Here is a 17,387-nt window from a genome sequence, read left to right on the forward strand (position 1 = left end):
GGCAGTGAAGGAGGCAGGGGAGGAAGGGAAGGAGCAGATGGAATCAAAGGACGCCAGTAGGGTGGGCACTTATCCAATATTTGTGTCCTTATAAAGGATAGAAGAGGAGAGACACAGACACAGAGGAGAAGCCGCGTGAAGGGGGAGGCAGAGACGGGAGGGACGCGGCCACGAGCCCAGGGGCGCCTGGAGCCCCAGAAGCTGGAAGAGGCAGGGAGGACCCTCCCCTGGAGCCTCTGGAGGGACTGTGGTCCTGCCCCGCCTGGACCTCAGCATCTCTGCCCCCCACCCCCGCCCCCCTGCCTGGATCACCGCAACCCTATCCCGCCTGGATCTCAGGCTTCTGGTCTCCACAACCATGGGAACACAAATCTGTGTGTTCGCAGTGATTTGCTAGGAGGGCCACAGGAAGACACTCCTGGATGGTGGGGAGACAAGGACCCCTCAATGGGCGTTGCTTTGGACACACGCTCTCCAGTCCAGTGCTCACTCAAGAGAAAGATGTAGGTTACAGGTGTGCGTCTGGGAGCCCACGGCTCCCACCGACCGAAGTCACAAGCATGGCCAAGATCACCCTTCGATCTTTGAGACTTTTCTTCTTTAATCATTTAAATTTTCAGCCATCCTATTTAAAGCTGCTTCTCTTTTACGGTCACATCCTATTTTCGCTGATGGGAACAGTATCTTCAACTTCTCTAAAAGGGGGACTCCACGTAAGTCTCATGTGTCAAACGTCTCCCGTGTTCCTCTTTTTGTTTTAATCAAGCTTCTCCTGGGTTCCCTGAATGATCGGCTTCTGCTGGGATCACATGTCTTTTGTTATCTTAATGCCTCGCACAGTGCAACCTGCTGATAAACATCAGGTCTGCGGTCTCCCCCCCCCCCTCCACCGCCACGTTTAAGATGAGACGATACCAGAGAGAGTGACTCTCAAAGTTTCCACAAGGGAGTGCGCATGGGGAGCGGGGGTGGCTCTCAGAGCGAAGCATTATCTCGGAGCGGGCCCAGAAGCCCTGCGTCCCCGCCGCGGTCGTGTTTACCCAGATCCTACTCGGCACTGAACATGTGTTATCAAATCGCTAGCTCCTTCTTGGCACCCTTGATTATAATCCTTCCAAACACTGACCTTTTCTTAGAGCTATTTGCGTTCGTGCGATTCTTGAAATCCTGTGTTTTCGCGTCCCCCAATGAAGCGTTACGGGTTCCTTGCACGCAGGACAAGGACGTGCTAACAACCGCTTTCTCTAAGTAACGCCTCTGTGAAGCGAACTCCAAACCGCGATGCATTGGGGACATCCAGGGCTGGAAGGAAGCAACGCAATCGGTAGGATCCAATTGTGAGCACCAGTGACCACGTCGGCTGGTTGGACGGAAGATGTAACCCAACAAATTCAACGCACGTTCTTTGGACGCAAGGAAGCATTTCATGTTCTGAAGAGTCGCCAGATACGCAAATCGCCATGAATCGGTCATTGCATTCCGGTGCCCACTCAAGATCCTCTGAGACCGGGCGTTGGCTTGGAACAGCAGTCGTCAAATGCCCTGATCTCGGGATTCTTCGGCACCCTGGCAACAGATCAAGGACTCTAAACGATGCTTGCGTTGTTGGCCTGCGGGTGTGTTACTATCTGGAGAGCGTAACCCGTATCAGCGAGGAAAACAAATATAGAAAACACACAAGAGCGACCTAGTGCACCCCACTGGTGGCCAGAGATGACATCAGCACCCTTCAGGAAGCCTCCGGAAACCACCAGACACTCCCCGGCAAGATGGAGAGAGGAAAAGGGCAAAGGATATTTTCGTGCTATGGTGAATGGAGGCGTGACCCCATGCACTTCCCTGAGACGTTCTCAGGGGAGCCCCGCGGGTCCCGGGCCCCACTTGGAAAACTATCTTGGGCTCCCCATGGCGACCCATCATGCAACCGCCAAGGTCCTCCAAGGGGCGTTAAATGGGAGTATTCTGCACCCGGCACAGTTCTGCGAACACGACGAAGGTATATGTTCGATATCGGTTAGTTTCTGCTCTGCAAAGGACACAAACGTTTCGTTTGTAAGGTTTTACGATGCGCCCTTGTCACCCTGCGGTAACACGTCCGTGGCGATCGTTAAAGGGCCCCACGCACGAAATCCGGGCATTCAGAAAGTCTCGAGCAAACAGCACGCCACCCTGCGTATCACAGCCGGATGCAGGATGCCTTCCACGGAGCGTGCTCCCAAGGCTTCCCGCGTCAAAGCACAACCTTTCCTCCGGGACCAAAGGTGCCCCTGGAGAATGTGTGATGCAATACGTCCCCCTCACAACCGTCTCTCAGAGACAATATCCCAATTCCCTCAAGAGGTTTTGATATGCCACTCACCTTGTCTTATCGCCTCCCCCGTCCCGTGACATGTGCCATCTGTCAAGCAAACGCATCGAACAGGACTGCTCTCTGCACTACGGAGTTATTCATTCCCTTGGCGAATGGCGAATTTTATCAAACGCCTGCTGTATGTTTTCCTACCAGCGTGTGACGTTCAGTGAAGAAGCCCGGATGCCCAGCCGTGGTATGGGACACCGCTTCGGGAACAAGGACCGTCCAAAGGCACAATTTCCAAGCCACCTTTTGGGGTGGAGCAGGGGACCACCTGTTCTGCTGAGGAAGAACCCCCGGGCACCCAGCTTTGGAGCCGGACGCTGCTTCCCCATATAATGTGGCAGCCGGTCTCGGTGGAGCCGCCCTGTTGGCCAAAATCCGAAGAAGGACAGTATGTCGAGTGCCCGAAGGGACGTCCCCAATCAGCCAAACCCCTTCCGCTGCGTATCCTCCACTCAAGACCGTGTGCACACGTCCCGTGCGCTAACGAACGTGAGAAGAAAAACACGCCACAAAATACCTAACCCAACTTAACAAAAAACGGTAGGTTTTCACCTTTAAAGGTAGGGACCCCCACCTGCTGATACAAGAGGTGAAAGAGTCCAGACCACAGAGCAACCTGTCAAAGCTTCCCATTGATGGCTTTTGACGCCAACATCGCAAGCTCTGAACGGTGTTCTCAAGTTCACGCCTAGACTCACTCCAGCCGGATGGCAGTGTTACTCAACTGTTTCCTCTTTTGTTTTTTTATTTAATTTTTGAATGTTTATGTATTTTTGAGAGAGAGAGAGAGAGAGAGAGAGAGGGAGTGCAGGAGGGGGCAGAGAGAGAGGGAGACACAGAATCCGAAGCGGGATCCAGGCTCTGAGCCGTCAGCCCAGAGCCCGACGCGGGACTCGAAACCCGCGAACCGTGAGATCCTGACCTGAGCCAAAATCAGACGCTTAACCTGACTGTGAGCCCCCCCAGGCGCCCCTCTACTTTTCCTTGTGAAGGAAGATAAGCCCCCCGGGACTCAGAGCAGCTGTCCTGAGATGCAGCGCATTTGGGGATCACGTTTCTGGAGCAGGTGGCCGCTGACTTGTTTTCCTCACACCCCCTTTCGCGGCTTGTGCGAGGGGGAAGCAGCAGAGGGTGGGTAATTGTGTGGTGGCAGGAAGCCAGGCCGACGCCAGCCCCAGCTGGGAGTGACACCCCGAGCCCACGAGAACTGCACGGCCCCGTGCAAAGACCAACGGGCCACGAGCTTCCAAGGAGCAGACTCGAGCCCCCCACAGGAGGTGGGGGCACCAAGGGGCGCCCCGGGAGGCGGTTGTGAATCCAGGAAGGGCTGGGCATTTCTGAGCAATCTTCCCAGCAACCTTCTTGCAGCCAGAATCTTGATCAAAAGAAGACACTTGGGGTGAGCAGAGAGAACATAGAAAATGAGAGCCATCAAGGAAGTGGGAAGGAAGAAAGAAAAACAAACAGCTAGAAGAGGAAAGACAAGCCAAGCAGACAAAAGAAAGTAACAAGAAGCAAGTAGAAATCCATGAAATTGAAAACAGGAAGTCGACTGCGGGGGGCGGGGAATCGAAGAAAAAGCAAGCTGGTTCTTGGAAAAGATCAATACAATGGACACATTGGGCTCTGTTCCCAAAATAAAAGACTGAACTGTTTAAGGATATCGACCAAAGGCCGTTGGCAACCGCGTGGAGGGAACTGGAGGGTATTATGCGACGTGAAATTAGTCAGCGAAAGACAAACGTCATACGACTTCACGATAGGAAGACTTTAAGACACAGAACAGATGAACACAAGGGAAGGGAAGCCAAAATCATATAAAAACAGGGAGGGGGAGCAAACATAAGAAACTCTTAAATACAGAGAACAAAGAGGGCTGCCGGAGGGGTTGTGGGAAGGGGGATGGGCTAAATGGGGAAGGGGCATTAAGGAATCTACTCCTGAAATCAGTGTTGCACTACATGCTAACTAACTTGGATGTAAACCAAAAAAAAAAAAATAAAAAAAAAAATAAATAAGTAGAATCATAAATTAAAAAAAAAAAAAAAAAAAAAGATACCGACCAAAGACAGAAAAGCCTTCATAAGTAAAATCACCTGACAATATAACTCGACTATTCGGGGACTGGGGAGTCATTCCTGATTTTAGGGTTTTTTTTTTTAAGTTTATTTATTATTGAGAGACAGAGAGAGACAGAGCATGAGCATGGGAGGTGCAGAGAGAGGAGACACAGAATCCGAAGCAAGCTCCAGGCTCTGAGCTGTCAGAGCAGAGCCCGACGCGGGGGGGGCTCGAACCCATGAACCGCGGGAGCACGACCTGAGCCGAAATCAAGTGTCAGATGCTTATCCAACGCCTCCACCCGGGCACCCCATTCATTACCAATTTTATTTTGTACATACCCCTGCTTTTTCTTGAAAGTGTAAGGATAACGGGATCCGGGGCCCAGGAAGGGGAAATTCTGGACACGTTACCATTTTAACGCCCTTTCGGTTGGGAGTAATCACTCCCAGCTAGATTTCCGACTCTGCAGAATGATTTCCTTTGAGGTTGTCCCAAACATAAGCTGGCCCAGAATCCTCCGGCCGACGGCCCAGCTACACGCCCCCCAGCAGGCACGCCCGGGCACACACACAGTCCTGCCTCTGTCCGCCCTCCGCAGTCCCATCCCGGGGGCCCCGAGCATGACAAAGGCCCTCTTTCTCGGAGCCCCAGCTCTTGCTGGCCCACCCGGCCCCACATGTGCGCGGCCCTTTGTTCCGTGGAGTGGCTCCCGAGATAATGATGCAGCAGGATGAAATCATCCGCCAAATTAATCGTCAACCACTTTAAAAGAACTCTCTGGGGGTTGCCCTCCGAACCTCTTTGATGAGCTGCCTCGTCAAGAATATGTCCAAACGAACCACCTCAAGACAAGGACTGTAATTTCCGCACACGAGAGCCGCGCAAGACAATGGGGCAGCGGGTGCGACGGGCGGGCAGCAACTCGTCCATTTCGGCAGGGATCTTGGGGGACGGTACCCTTCCTCGGCTACTGGCGGAAAGGCCAGTATGAATTTCAATATGACCCTGAAGTTCCACGCATTGTGGCACAGAACACGCTGTACCCAAGGTGGATGTCTGTCTCAAGCATGGAACCACCCAGGTGGGAGGTGTCCTGGGACGCCCCAGGTCCAGCCTCGGCAGGCTTCCTGCCCTGAGCGGCATGGGAAGCTCCAAGCAGGTCTTGGGGAGCCCACGGGACACCTGAGCTGGAAGGATCGCCCAGAAGGGTCCCACAGGAAACTCCTACCCGGACACGGTTGACCCGCGGGGCTGGAGGCCCCCCACCCTGAAGAACGTCTCTGCTTGGCCTCGTGGCAGGAGGAGCAGGGAGGCATCTGCACCCCGGAATGTGCACCACTTACATCCCTGATACAGGTGCCCTGCTGGGGCGCGTCTCGGAGCTCGGGAGGCTTGAAAGGACAAATCGCTGGCCAACTTCGAAGGCATCGGGCGGCTAAGGACCGCGTTGTCTCCTCTTCAAATGGAATCCGAATGCCAACTGGACTCCCATGTAAGTGCCCTAACGCTGAGGCAGAAATGGCCCACGGGGTCCATCCCACCCGGCATAGACGCGGAGACCCCTATTCCCAAGCAGGGGAAAAGGCTCCCGGAATTAGCTCCTTACAGGCTTTCCTCGTGTTGGTGGTGTTACTGTCTTACGAGCTAACTCGGAGAACAGAGCCTGGCAAGTGAAGCCAAAAGAAGTGTCCGTGTTATCAAATCAGTCAAGCAGCTCTAGACTCCTCGCCAACAATCGTGTCTGTCCTCCTGATCTCACTCCTCCAGGTGGACACGAGCTCTGCTTCTGGGATGCCATGTGGCGAGCCTTCCGTCCGGTTCAGAGTTGCGTGTCTGACTGTGCATCCGGGACCGGACTGAAGCTTCTAGAAGGGAAGGTGGTGTCACCTCCGCTTTGAGCAACGCCACCACCAAGGCTCCCTTGTAACAGGAGAACTGGTTTTGCTTGCCCAGCGCAGGGGACGGGTCCCACAGAGGTGGCAATTAGTCCAGGCAGAGGAGGGCACAGAGGTAAGATGGTCAATTAACTCAATGAATCCCTTGTCTCTCCACCCCCCCCCGCCCCCGTCTCTCACTCACACACACACCCACTTAGAACTTCATGCATAGCTAATCAGACCTAGCATTTCTCCTCCTAATGGAAGAGTTTTATTGTTAATGCGGTTTGTCCATTTAGGGAAGTCGGTGCGACTGGAGAAGGGGGAAGGCCAGGCAGGAACACAGCCGCCCCACCCCACTCCACTCTCTAAGCTGGTGCGACTTAAGCGGGTGCTGGAGACAGAGTAATGCCTTCACCACCAACGTGCTACCTGTCACCCAAATCCCCAGAACGTGTGAATGTTAGTTTACATGGCAGAGGGTAAACTGAGTTTCCCGGTGCTAATTACACACTAAGTCGTGACTCGAAATAGGGAGATGATCATCGGTGCGGTGGGTGAGTCCTTACAAGTGGGAGAGGGAGGCAGGGAAGCAAGCAACAACGGAGACACGGAACCGTGAGACCTGACCCAACTATGCTGCGCTAGAAGATGACGAAGGCGTCATGAGCCAAAGAAGGCGGGCAGCATCTAGAAGCTGTAGAAAGCAAGGAACCGGACTCTCCCTGGAGCCTCCGGAAGGGAACGCAGCCCCGCTCACCCTTGATGTGAACCCAGGGGCACCTGCCTTCAGACTCCTAACCTGCGCAGCTGTGGGATTTAAAATATGCGTGTTATTTTAAGCCACTAAGTGTGAAGTAAGTTGTTAGAGCAGTCGTGGAAGACTCATGTAGAGACAAGGCCCCCGAGAGTGATCACAATGGGAGAGTAAGCAGAGATGACCTTGCGGTGGGCTTTCTGGGACCCCTCCCCGCACCCCAACTCCCAAACCAGGAGATGGAACAAAGAGGCGGGGCAGGGGGTGGTGGTGAAGACTCTTCAGCGGCCTCCAGAAAAGCATATGCGGAAGATTCAAGACCTACTGAATGGCACAAGCTCCAAATCCAGACAAATACCACCACCATCCGTCCCTGAAATGACGAGCCTGCACCACGCTTGGGAAGCGATGATGAGGATGATGATGGCCACGATGATGATGGCCACGATGATGATGGCCACGATGATGTTGGCGATGCTCGCCTTGGTGAGGCGTGCCTACTTCCTAGCTGATGCCAAAGGACAGCAGACACTCGTGCTCATGGCTGAAGCTCCACAGCCCTCCTCAAAGGACACAATAAAACCCAACACACACCCACCGCACTACGTGAAAAAGTGAATCTGGCGCGTGACCGCCTCGACCACGGAGCGTCCCAGCCCTTCACTGACCCCTGCTCGAGGACCATGTGGGCAAAATGTGGGGATGAAGAGCCAGGCCCACAGGCATCAGGAAACTCTACCCATTTAGTGAATACGGAGCTGGGAATACGGTGCTGGGGAGGCATGGTTTCTGTCCGGTCACTCAGCCCTGAGCGCCAACCCTAACACACTGTTGGTTCGTAAGTGCACTGACCACTCTCCAGTAGTGAAAGAAGAAGAAAGGCAGGGCAAAAGCATGGATGAGGCACTACCACAGGCTACAACGTGGATGACCCCTGAAGGCGTTACACTGAGAGAAAGAAAGCAGCCCATGAGGATTAACCCGTAGGACTCCACTGATAGGAAGTTCCTGGAACAGGGGTTTCATAGGGACAGAAAACGATGAAGAGGTTAGCAGGGTCTCAAGAAGGGAGACACGAGGGCGTGACTTCTTAACGGGTGTGGGGTTTCGCTTGGGGGCGACGGGAGTGTTGGAAGTAGGGGGTGGTGATGGTTGCATACTACTGTGAATAATTTAATGCCACTGAGTTGTACGCTTAAAATTGGTTAAAATGGTGAATTTTATGTTATATCACTATAATAAAAAAAAATTTTTCAAAAAAAAAGAATTAGAGGGGCGCCCGGGTGGCTCAGTCGGTTGAGCGTCCAACTTGGCCTCAGGTCATGATCTCACGGTTTGAGTTCCAGCCCCGCGGGCTCTGCGCTGACGGCTGGGAGCCTGGAGCCTGCTTCCGATTCTGTGTCTCCCTCTCTGTGTCTCTCTCTCTCAAAAATAAAAAAAAGGGGCGCCTGGGTGGCTCAGTCGGTTGAGCGTCCGACTTCGGCCCAGGTCATGATCTTGCGGTCCGTGCGTTGGAGACCCGCATCGGGCTCCGTGCTGACAGCTCGGAGCCCAGAGCCTGTTTCAGATTCTGTGTCTCCCTCTCTCTCTGACCCTCCCTGTTCATGCTCTGTCTCTCTGTCTCAAAAATAAATAAACATTAAAAAGAAATTTTTTTAATTAAAAAAGTTTTTTTTAATTAAAAAAAATAAAAAATAAAAAATTTAACGTTTTCCAAACAAAAAAAAAAAAAGGAATGAGAAAGTTGGGCTGCCCGACCACACGGCGTGGAAGCCACGGAAGGTGACTTCCCAAGACGTGGAGGGACCCAGATTTATACACCAGGTCCCACAGACATCCCACCAGATGGGGTGGACGTTCGCCCTTCTCGGTGGAGCGTGAAGCAGACCCACAGAGCGCCCCAGGAAAGCCCCTGGAACGCGCAGCATCCCAGATCCACAAGTGGCACCCAGGGTCCCCGGGGAACCAGTAACACCTGTCACCAGCCATCCCTTCCCAAGGACTAAAGAACGTCCACACCCCATGCAGAGTTTTGCTAGAGGTGCTACCTGAATGCACAAGGCACCTTGAGGGTTGAAGGGTTGTGGTGGCTGTATTTGGAGATGGGGTCTTTTTTTTTTTTTTTTCAACGTTTATTTATTTTTGGGACAGAGAGAGACAGAGCATGAACGGGGGAGGGGCAGAGAGAGAGGGAGACACAGAATCGGAAACAGCCTCCAGGCTCTGAGCCATCAGCCCAGAGCCTGACGCGGGGCTCGAACTCACGGACCGCGAGATCGTGACCTGGCTGAAGTCGGACGCTTAACCGACTGCGCCACCCAGGCGCCCCGAGATGGGGTCTTAAAACAGGGGATTCAGGTAAAAGGAGGTCAGTATCGCGGGCCCTGACCTCGTAGGACAGGTGTCCTCATAAGAGAAGATTAGGACGTAGACACACACAGAGGGAAGGCCATGTAAGGGCACAGAGAGAAGATGGTGTCTACACGCCCAAGAGAGAGGCCTCAAAACAAACTGGTCCCGCCCACACCTGGATCTTGGACTTCCGGGACCTCCGGGACTGTGAAGCAATAAATGTCTGTTGCTGAAGCCGCCCGTCTGCAGTGCTGTTTCTCCAGGCAAACTCAAACGACAGGGTAAAAAAAAAAAAAAAAAAAAAATGTAGTCTATCCATCCCATGAAATATTACTTGATCATAAACAAGAATGAAATACTGAAATATACTACCTATACATACGAAACTCAAAAACATCATGCAAGTGAAAGAAACAAATTAAGAAAGGCCCCATCCTGTATGATTCCGTTTACATGAAACGTCCAGAATAGACAAACCCATCAAGACAGAAAGTAGACGGGTGGTTGCCAAGGGCAGGGGGAAGGGGAACAAAGAGTGATTGCTGAATGCATAGAAGGTGTCCTTCTGGGGCGACAGAACTGTTTAAGAACAAGACAGAAGGGAGGGTTGCATATTGGGAATGTGCCGAATGCTCTCTGGTTTGTTCACTGCCAAATTACCTTATGTCACGTGAATTTCAATTGAAAAGAGTTTCATGAGTGTCGGAAGTGACGAGGACCACGGTGATCATGACAAAGAGGGTACAAAGAGGGAGGATGCAGGCAGGTGTTGAAGGGAAGGTGGGGATGATGGTGTTGGTGATGATGGAGGGGATGATGGTGTTGGTGATGATGATTGGGTTGGTGGTGGTGGTCGTGAGTCATGGTGACATGGTCATGATGACGATAGGGTTGGTGGTGGTGGTCACCATGGCCATGCTGATGATGGCGTTGGTGATGATGGTGGGGATGATGGTGTTGGTGATGATGATCAGGTTGGTGGTGGTGGTCGTGAGTCATGGTGACATGGTCATGATGACAATAGGGTTGGTGTTGGTGGTCACCATGGCCATGCTGATGATGGCGTTGGTGACGATGGTGGGGATGATGGTGTTGGTGATGATGATCGGGTTGGTGGTGGTGGTCGTGAGTCATGGTGACATGGTCATGATGACGATAGGGTTGGTGTTGGTGGTCACCATGGTCATGATGATGATGGTGTTGGTGACGATGGTGGGGATGATGGTGTTGGTGATGATGATCGGGTTGGTGGTGGTGGTCACCATGGCCATGATGATGATGGTCATGATGACGATAGGGTTGGTGTTGGTGGTCACCATGGTCATGCTGATGATGGTGTTGGTGACGATGGTGGGGATGATGGTGTTGGTGATGATGATCGGGTTGGTGGTGGTGGTCACCATGGCCATGATGATGATGGTCATGATGACGATAGGGTTGGTGTTGGTGGTCACCGTGGCCATGATGATGATGGTGTTGGTGACGATGGTGGTGGTTAAGATGATAAACATGATGGAGGAGGTAGGATGTGGGCAGGTGTCAGGGACAAGCATAGACAGAGGTGATGGTGATGACGTGGTGATTCTCTCTCAAACACAGATGTATCCACAGCCCACCTTGCGTTGCCTGATGCAGCACCAGCTTTCCCATTATTTAACCCAAAAACCTTGGAGTTGAAGCTACTCATGACTTAGTTCTCTAAGTCACTGCTGCAGACGGAATGTCTGCGTCCCCTCCCCCCTGCAAAATTCACGTCTTTGAGACATAAATCCCAGTGTGACTGTATTTGGAGACGAAGTTTCTAAGGAAGAAACAAACGTGAAATGAGGTCCTAACGGTGAGGTCCTCACCCAACAGAACCCCTTCTAAGTGTCCCTGTAGGAAGAGACACGGGAGGACGCATCCTGTCCCCACCCCTACCCGTTCTGCTTGCACGTGAAGCCCACGTGAGGACACGATGAGAAAATGGCCATCTGCGAAACAGGAAGCAAAGTCTCACCAGAAACCCAATCAGCCCGCATCCTGACCTCAGACCTTCAGCCTCCAGAATTTCCAGAGACCAAGGTCTGCGGTTTAAGCCGCCCACTCTGTGGCAATGTCTCCCAGCGGCTCTACTGGGCTAATACGGTCACTTTCACACAGCAAATCGTCTGGGTTCAACCTCCAAATGGTCCCAGAAGTTGAGCACCTGGTAAGATGTCCCCGATTCTAAACACCACCATCCACCACATCCTCAAGGGTGCATGCTCCCAAGCCTCTGCCCCCAACAAGCCCCAACAAAAACCTCTGAACCCACGGGAGATGCGGTCACAGCTCAAGATCCTGCAGCCCCTCCCCCAGTGCTCACACCCAGCCAGCCCTGCTCTGTGCCTCCCGGTCCCGGCTTGCCCGGCCCCACACCGGCCACAGGACCTCCTGAGAGCTTCTGGAACACGTGCACGGGGCCCCGAGGTGGCCCTGGGGTTCCAGAGCACATTCTGGACCGGCAGCATCGCTGGGGACTTGTGAGGAATGCAGAGTCACAGGCTCTGGCTCAAGGGAGGGGACCCAGGAAAAATCTCCAGGGCGGGGCCGGCCTCGGCCCTGCAGGGGATCGTGACGCGGCCCAAGCCTGAGGACCAGCCACGGTGCCCGCGGTCTTGTCCGCAAGGGAGCCCCTGCCTCACCTTCCAGGATTCGATCAAACATCTCCTCCTGGGAACGGCGGACCCCACGGTGCCCTCCGCGTGCCGTGGCCCCGATCCCACGACGCTGCTCTCCTCCCGCCAATGGTACCCACCGTGCACCCGTCTCAGCGCAGCGTAAACTCGAGAGGCAGCGAGCGCCGTGCTGAGTCGTCTATGACCTCCCACGTCCCCGTCCCGAGGCAGGGGCTGGGGGAGGGGGATGGAGGGAGTTACGCACTGACGCAGATGAATGTTTGTGTCCCCGCCGTGCCCCCCAGCGTCATGGCATTCACATTTGCAGGTGGGCCTTGGGAACGTGTTTAAGATTAGGCGAGGTTGTGACGCTGGGGTCCCCCCGGGGCTGCGATGAGCTCCCTTATGGGAGACACACAGCCCAGGGCAGCGGGAGCGGGATTAGGGCCAAGTTGGGGGAAGCGAGAGCGCGGGAGAAAGTCCTATCGGTGGGGAAGCAAAATGATTGCCAGGACTTTAGGCAGATCCGCCTACAGTCAGTGATTCACGGACAAGGTGTCCTCGATCTTAAGGAAATACAACTTTGTGATTGTGCCACGTGTGAACGAAGCAAATAGCAGGTGGTGACCATGAGCCCCCAGGCTGTGTGAAGGGAATTCGCCCTGGCCTCCACTTGGGGGTGTTGGTCGCCATAGAAATGCACAGGATGGGGGCGCCTGGGGAGCTCAGTCGGTTCAGCTCCTGACTTCTGCTCAGGTCACGATGTCACAGTTCGTGGGTTCGAGCCCCACGTCGGCTCTGTGCTGACAGCTCAGAGCCTGGAGCTGCTTCGGATTCTGTGTCTCCTCTCTCTGCCCCTCCTCTGCTCTCGCTCTCTCTCAAAAATAGCACTAAAATTTTTTTAATGAATAAATAAATAGGGGAATAAACGCACAGGGTAAAACTGGAGAGAAATGCATCCACCGCAGAATCTGAAAGCCGTGCCTGCAGAAACTGGGACGCCTTGCACGGGGTCCACGGTCTCTCCGACTGAACCAAAGGCAACATCCTGGTTGGGATCTTGGGCCAAGAAGGAATCAAGATGCACGGAAGCTTTGCCAAGGGTGCACGGGACGGATTTGGGGATTCCTGCGAGTGTATAGTTGTTTCAAAACATGTATGTATATTTTTTACTTTTTTATTGTTTTATTTATTTTTGAGAAAGCGAGAGAGGCAGAGGGCAAGCGCGACACAGGCAGAGAGGGAGGGAGACCCAGAATCCAAATCAGGCTCCAGGCTCCGAGCTGTCACCACGGAGCCCTGATGCTCAAACTCATGAACCGCGAGATCATGACCTGAGCCGAAGCCAGACCTGCGACGGGGACTCGGCAGTCCTGTCCCGTGGGCGCCCCCGCCCCCTCGGAGCACCCAGCTGGCAGGCACAAGTGACGGGTGAAAACACGGCAGGGTCGGGGGGAGGACAAGAGTGAGTCACACACCCAAGGGGAGACGGGCAACGGGAACCCACACTGTGTGCCACGACCATGAAGGGAAACCTCCTCCGGGGCGGAGCCGGGCTGTGCCCTCCCGTCCGGAATCATCCTGCACAGAAGGTTCTGGGCGTGGGCACGTTGGTGGAAAACAGAGGTGCGGAGGGCTTGGGGGTGTCTGGGGAGCGCTCCCTCCGCGTGTAGGGTGTAGGGTGGGTTCCCGTCACGAAGGACTGCACTCTCACGAGGAAAAGCGCATAGAGATGGTCTATGGGTGCCCGTGTGGCCTGGGGCCCCGTGAGGTCGCCCAGCTGCTCGTCCCCCTGGGACCCACTGCACCTTACGTCGGGAGCTGGAAGGGACACGCACGGGCTGCGGGACGGGACGGCCGGGGCGGGACGGCCGGGGGGTCCCTCCAGGCTTAGTCTCCGGGGCCGAGCGGGCTCAGGTTCACGTTCCTCAGTATTGAAGCACAAGGTTAGATACCACACCACAGAAACTGCACACACCTCCATCACTCACACCCCCCTGGGTCTCTCACATACACATACTTGGGTCTGTCTGTCTGTCTCTCTCTCTCACACACACACCCTGGGCCCCTGACCACGCTCTGTAACCTGACAGCTGAACACGCGCCCCCAGCTCTCCGTCCACACCCCTGGAGCCCGCAGGAAGTTATCCTTGAGGAAGGAGCCTCGTCCCCAGTAGGAGAGGCCAAGAGGCAGCTGGAGGGAAGCAGTCACCCTCCCACAGCCGCCCCTCTCCATCCCCAAAGGCGGCGACCTTCTATTTTTAAGGACAAGACGACCGGCTGGGCACCTATGCCCACGGGGCCCCGCGTGACTGCAGGCGGCAGGAGAGGTCAGGTCCACAGCCCGCCCACACCCTGCCGCGGGTCCTGGCCCGTGGCCGGGGCCCGTCTGACAATAGAGCCATGCCTGTGCCCAGAAGCAATACAATGGGTGGCTCTGCGTGCCAAGGCTCCGCGGGTCCCCCAGCAACTTTCCATTGTTCACTCGGATTTCCACATACCCCCGGGGTCACCGCACTGGCCCGCGTTCCCGGCCGCCCTGCTGCCCCCTGCAAAACACAGCGCGCTTTTCCACCAGCCGGCTTCCGGGAGGGAGGGAGGGAGACGGGCACAGAGAGACAGACAGAAGGATGAGGGAAACAGCGACAGGCAAGCAAGGAGAGGTAGAGGACGTGCGACCCGGGCCGTCCGCCCGAAATCGGGTTTCCTGGAGACCCTTCCTCACAGCCGAGTGCACAGGGCAGGGGGAGGCCCCCGGAGGGAAAAGAGAAGGTCTGTGGCTGCGTCTGCCGGCGCGACCGACCCTAGGCCACGACCTCGAGTTCAAGGCTTCCTGATTCCCCGCCCAGCTTCCTCCTTCCCAAAACAGGCTTAGGGGACCCAGGAAAGTCCCCGAACACCCTGTCCCAGGGTGACACGGCCCCTTCCCCACGCGCTTTCTGACAAAGCGCACGTCCCCCGAACCCTGTGGGCAGGAAGACGTGCTAAGTGGCCACAGGCAGGTGATGGGTGTCCACAACCTGAACCCGGCACCGCCGGGCGGTCGGGGTTTTCTGACCCCACTCGGGGCGGCCCCATAAGCCAGCGCGTCCGGGGATCCGCGCGCCCAAGGAACTCGCTGGAAATTCCATGCAAGTCAAAGGGACGGGACAAAGGGAAATCAGTGTCCGGGAAGGAGCCCCAACTTTCAGGCGCCGAAGGCGTCCGTGTCCCTCGCCGCCCCCCGCCCGCCCCGTGACGGGCGCCCGGGACCTGTCCCCGCCAAGCACCCGGTGAGGTCTACGCGGAAGCATCCTGACGCTGGGCACAGGGACGCTGCCCAGAAAGAGTTGTGCAGGTGCGTGTGGCCGCCGCCTCGGTCGCTCGGGGCCCCTGGCTGGGAGGGCGGGTGACGACCCCAACGTGAGGTGACCCCCCCCCCAGGAACTTTCGTGACGTCGGGTGCCACGGACACCGGGGGCGGCCGGGGGACGGGAGTCCTACCTAAAGGGGTTTCTGGGGCGCGGGGCCCGGGCGCCCCGCAGGCGGGGAGGCTCGCGGGGGGCTGGAAGGGGACTGGCTCCGGGTCTCGGGGCGCCCACAGGGGCCAGGGGCGCACGGCCGGGACTCCCCGCGCAGACGCGAGCGGCCAGGGCCGGTCAGGGGGGCGGCCGGGCGACGGCACACGCGCGCCCTTTGTCTGATGCCAGCGTCCCCCGGGCAGGGTCCCCCGCGCGCCCTACTCACCCACGGTGGCCAGCGTGTCGAAGTCCTGCAGGCGGTAGGCGGGGGGCTCCGGCGAGGGCGCCTCGGGGCTGGGGCAGAGCGCGGGCGCGCCGTCGGGGGCGTCGGCACGGCCCCCCGGGGCCTCGGGCTCGGTCGCCTTGGCCGCCTTGGCCAGCCCGGGCGCCTCCATGGGGGCGCGCTCCAGTCCGGGGAGCGCGGGGCCGGGCTCGGCGGGACGCAGCCTCGGAGGGCGGCGCGGCGGCGGCGGCGGCATCAGCGGCGTCCACCCATGCGCGTCCCCCGCGGCCCGGCGGAGCGGCGGGGACAATGGCGGGGCGCGGGGCGGCGCTCACTGAAGCAGCAGCAGCAGCAGCAGCTGGTGGGAGTAGCCGGCGGCCTCGGAGGGCGGGCCCGGGGGGGGGGCGGCGGGGCGGCGGGGGCGGGGGGGGGGCGGTGCGGCCGAGGCGGGGGGCGGGACGGGCCGGCGGGGGCGACGCGGGGTCCCGGTTCATCCCTCGCCGCCGAGTCGCGGCCACCCGCGCGGGCGCAGCGTGCGCGCCGAGGGAGGGGGGCCGGGCGGAAGCGGCCTGGGCGGGGCGCGCGCTCTCCCGCCCGCCCGCGCCCGGCCCGGGGACCCGGGCGTCCCCGCTGCCGCCGCCGCCGCCGCCGCGCTCCGCCCCCGCCGCGCCCCGGAGCGCCCCCGCCAGGCCGGGGCGCGCGGGGGGCGGCGCTGGGGTGGCGGCCGCGCCCCTCGCGCGCCCCGGGGGCCGGGGTCCCCGCCGAGCTCGCCCGGAAGGCTGGCAGGCGGGGCGGGCTGGGCACCGGGAGGGCGTGGCCGGCACGAAAGTAAACTTAAAAGATCCAACTGGAGCCGGAGCTGAGTGCGCCAGGGCGCGCGGCCCGCGCGGCCCCTGGGGCGCTCGCCGGGTCTGGCGAATCCTAAGACCCCGCCCAGGTCGGCTTCCTGGTTCCGGGCGGGGGGGGGGGGGAGCCAAACTGGTACAAGATGCTGGCGGGAGTGGAGGGGAAGGGGTGGGCAGGGGCGGGGGGCGAGCGCGCAGGACCCCCCCCCCCGTGAGTTTCCCGCAAGCTTTGCTAACAATCCATGATTATTTCCCAAACAAAAGCAACCAGAGCCAGACTTAAGAGCTAGGACGCCCGAAGGCAGTGCCCCCAACTCTGATGGCTCCCTGTGTTCAGGACACCAGGCACAGTGTGGGGAAGGAAGGCAGGGCGCCCCAGGCCATTTGCATTTACAGCTCCGTCTCCACACCCACCCGCCCGCCCCCGTTTAAGCGTGTCCGAGATCCCATGTGGGCACACTTCCAGAGTAAACGACTAGTGTGTATGTGAACTTGGAATGTCACGGCGCGTCCTGTTTGTGTCTGGCCACCCTGTCCGCTCGGGGGGGCAGGGGCGGCCGGTCCAGAAGGCAAGGCCACGTCTAAGTCAGAAGCGAAGCGTTTCACCGAGACTAGGCCATGCCTGCCGGGCTTGGCCAAGTGGGAGGGGCGACAGGAAACCAGAACCCGGCTCTGGGTGTGGTGTTCTGGCCCCGGGCTGCCAGCTTCGCCCCACCCTTCGTCTACACTTTGTGGGTGGCATTTTCCCCAGGGCATTAGGCAGAGCGCTGG

At 57.4% G+C, this 17,387-nt stretch overlaps 1 protein-coding gene across 3 annotated transcripts in view; it reads right to left on the minus strand.

Annotated features, from left to right (window-relative positions):
• The window catches only part of PRKX (protein kinase X-linked), a 71,648-nt gene extending 55,479 nt beyond the window's left edge, over positions 1-16,169 (minus strand). Inside the window, exon 1 of one of the 3 annotated variants that reach the window (XM_030306419.2) lies at positions 15,775-16,167. In XM_030306419.2, the coding sequence (XP_030162279.1) occupies positions 15,775-16,027 (253 nt within the window). In that variant the 5' untranslated portion in view covers positions 16,028-16,167. Of the gene's footprint in view, positions 1-15,774 lie in introns of all 3 variants that reach the window. The other 2 variants (XM_030306418.2, XM_030306420.1) reach the window with 2 other exon arrangements.
• Between the last annotated feature and the right edge of the window lie 1,218 nt (positions 16,170-17,387).

This window comes from Lynx canadensis, chromosome X, assembly GCF_007474595.2.
Source record: "Lynx canadensis isolate LIC74 chromosome X, mLynCan4.pri.v2, whole genome shotgun sequence".
In the NCBI taxonomy this organism is placed as follows: domain Eukaryota; kingdom Metazoa; phylum Chordata; class Mammalia; order Carnivora; family Felidae; genus Lynx; species Lynx canadensis.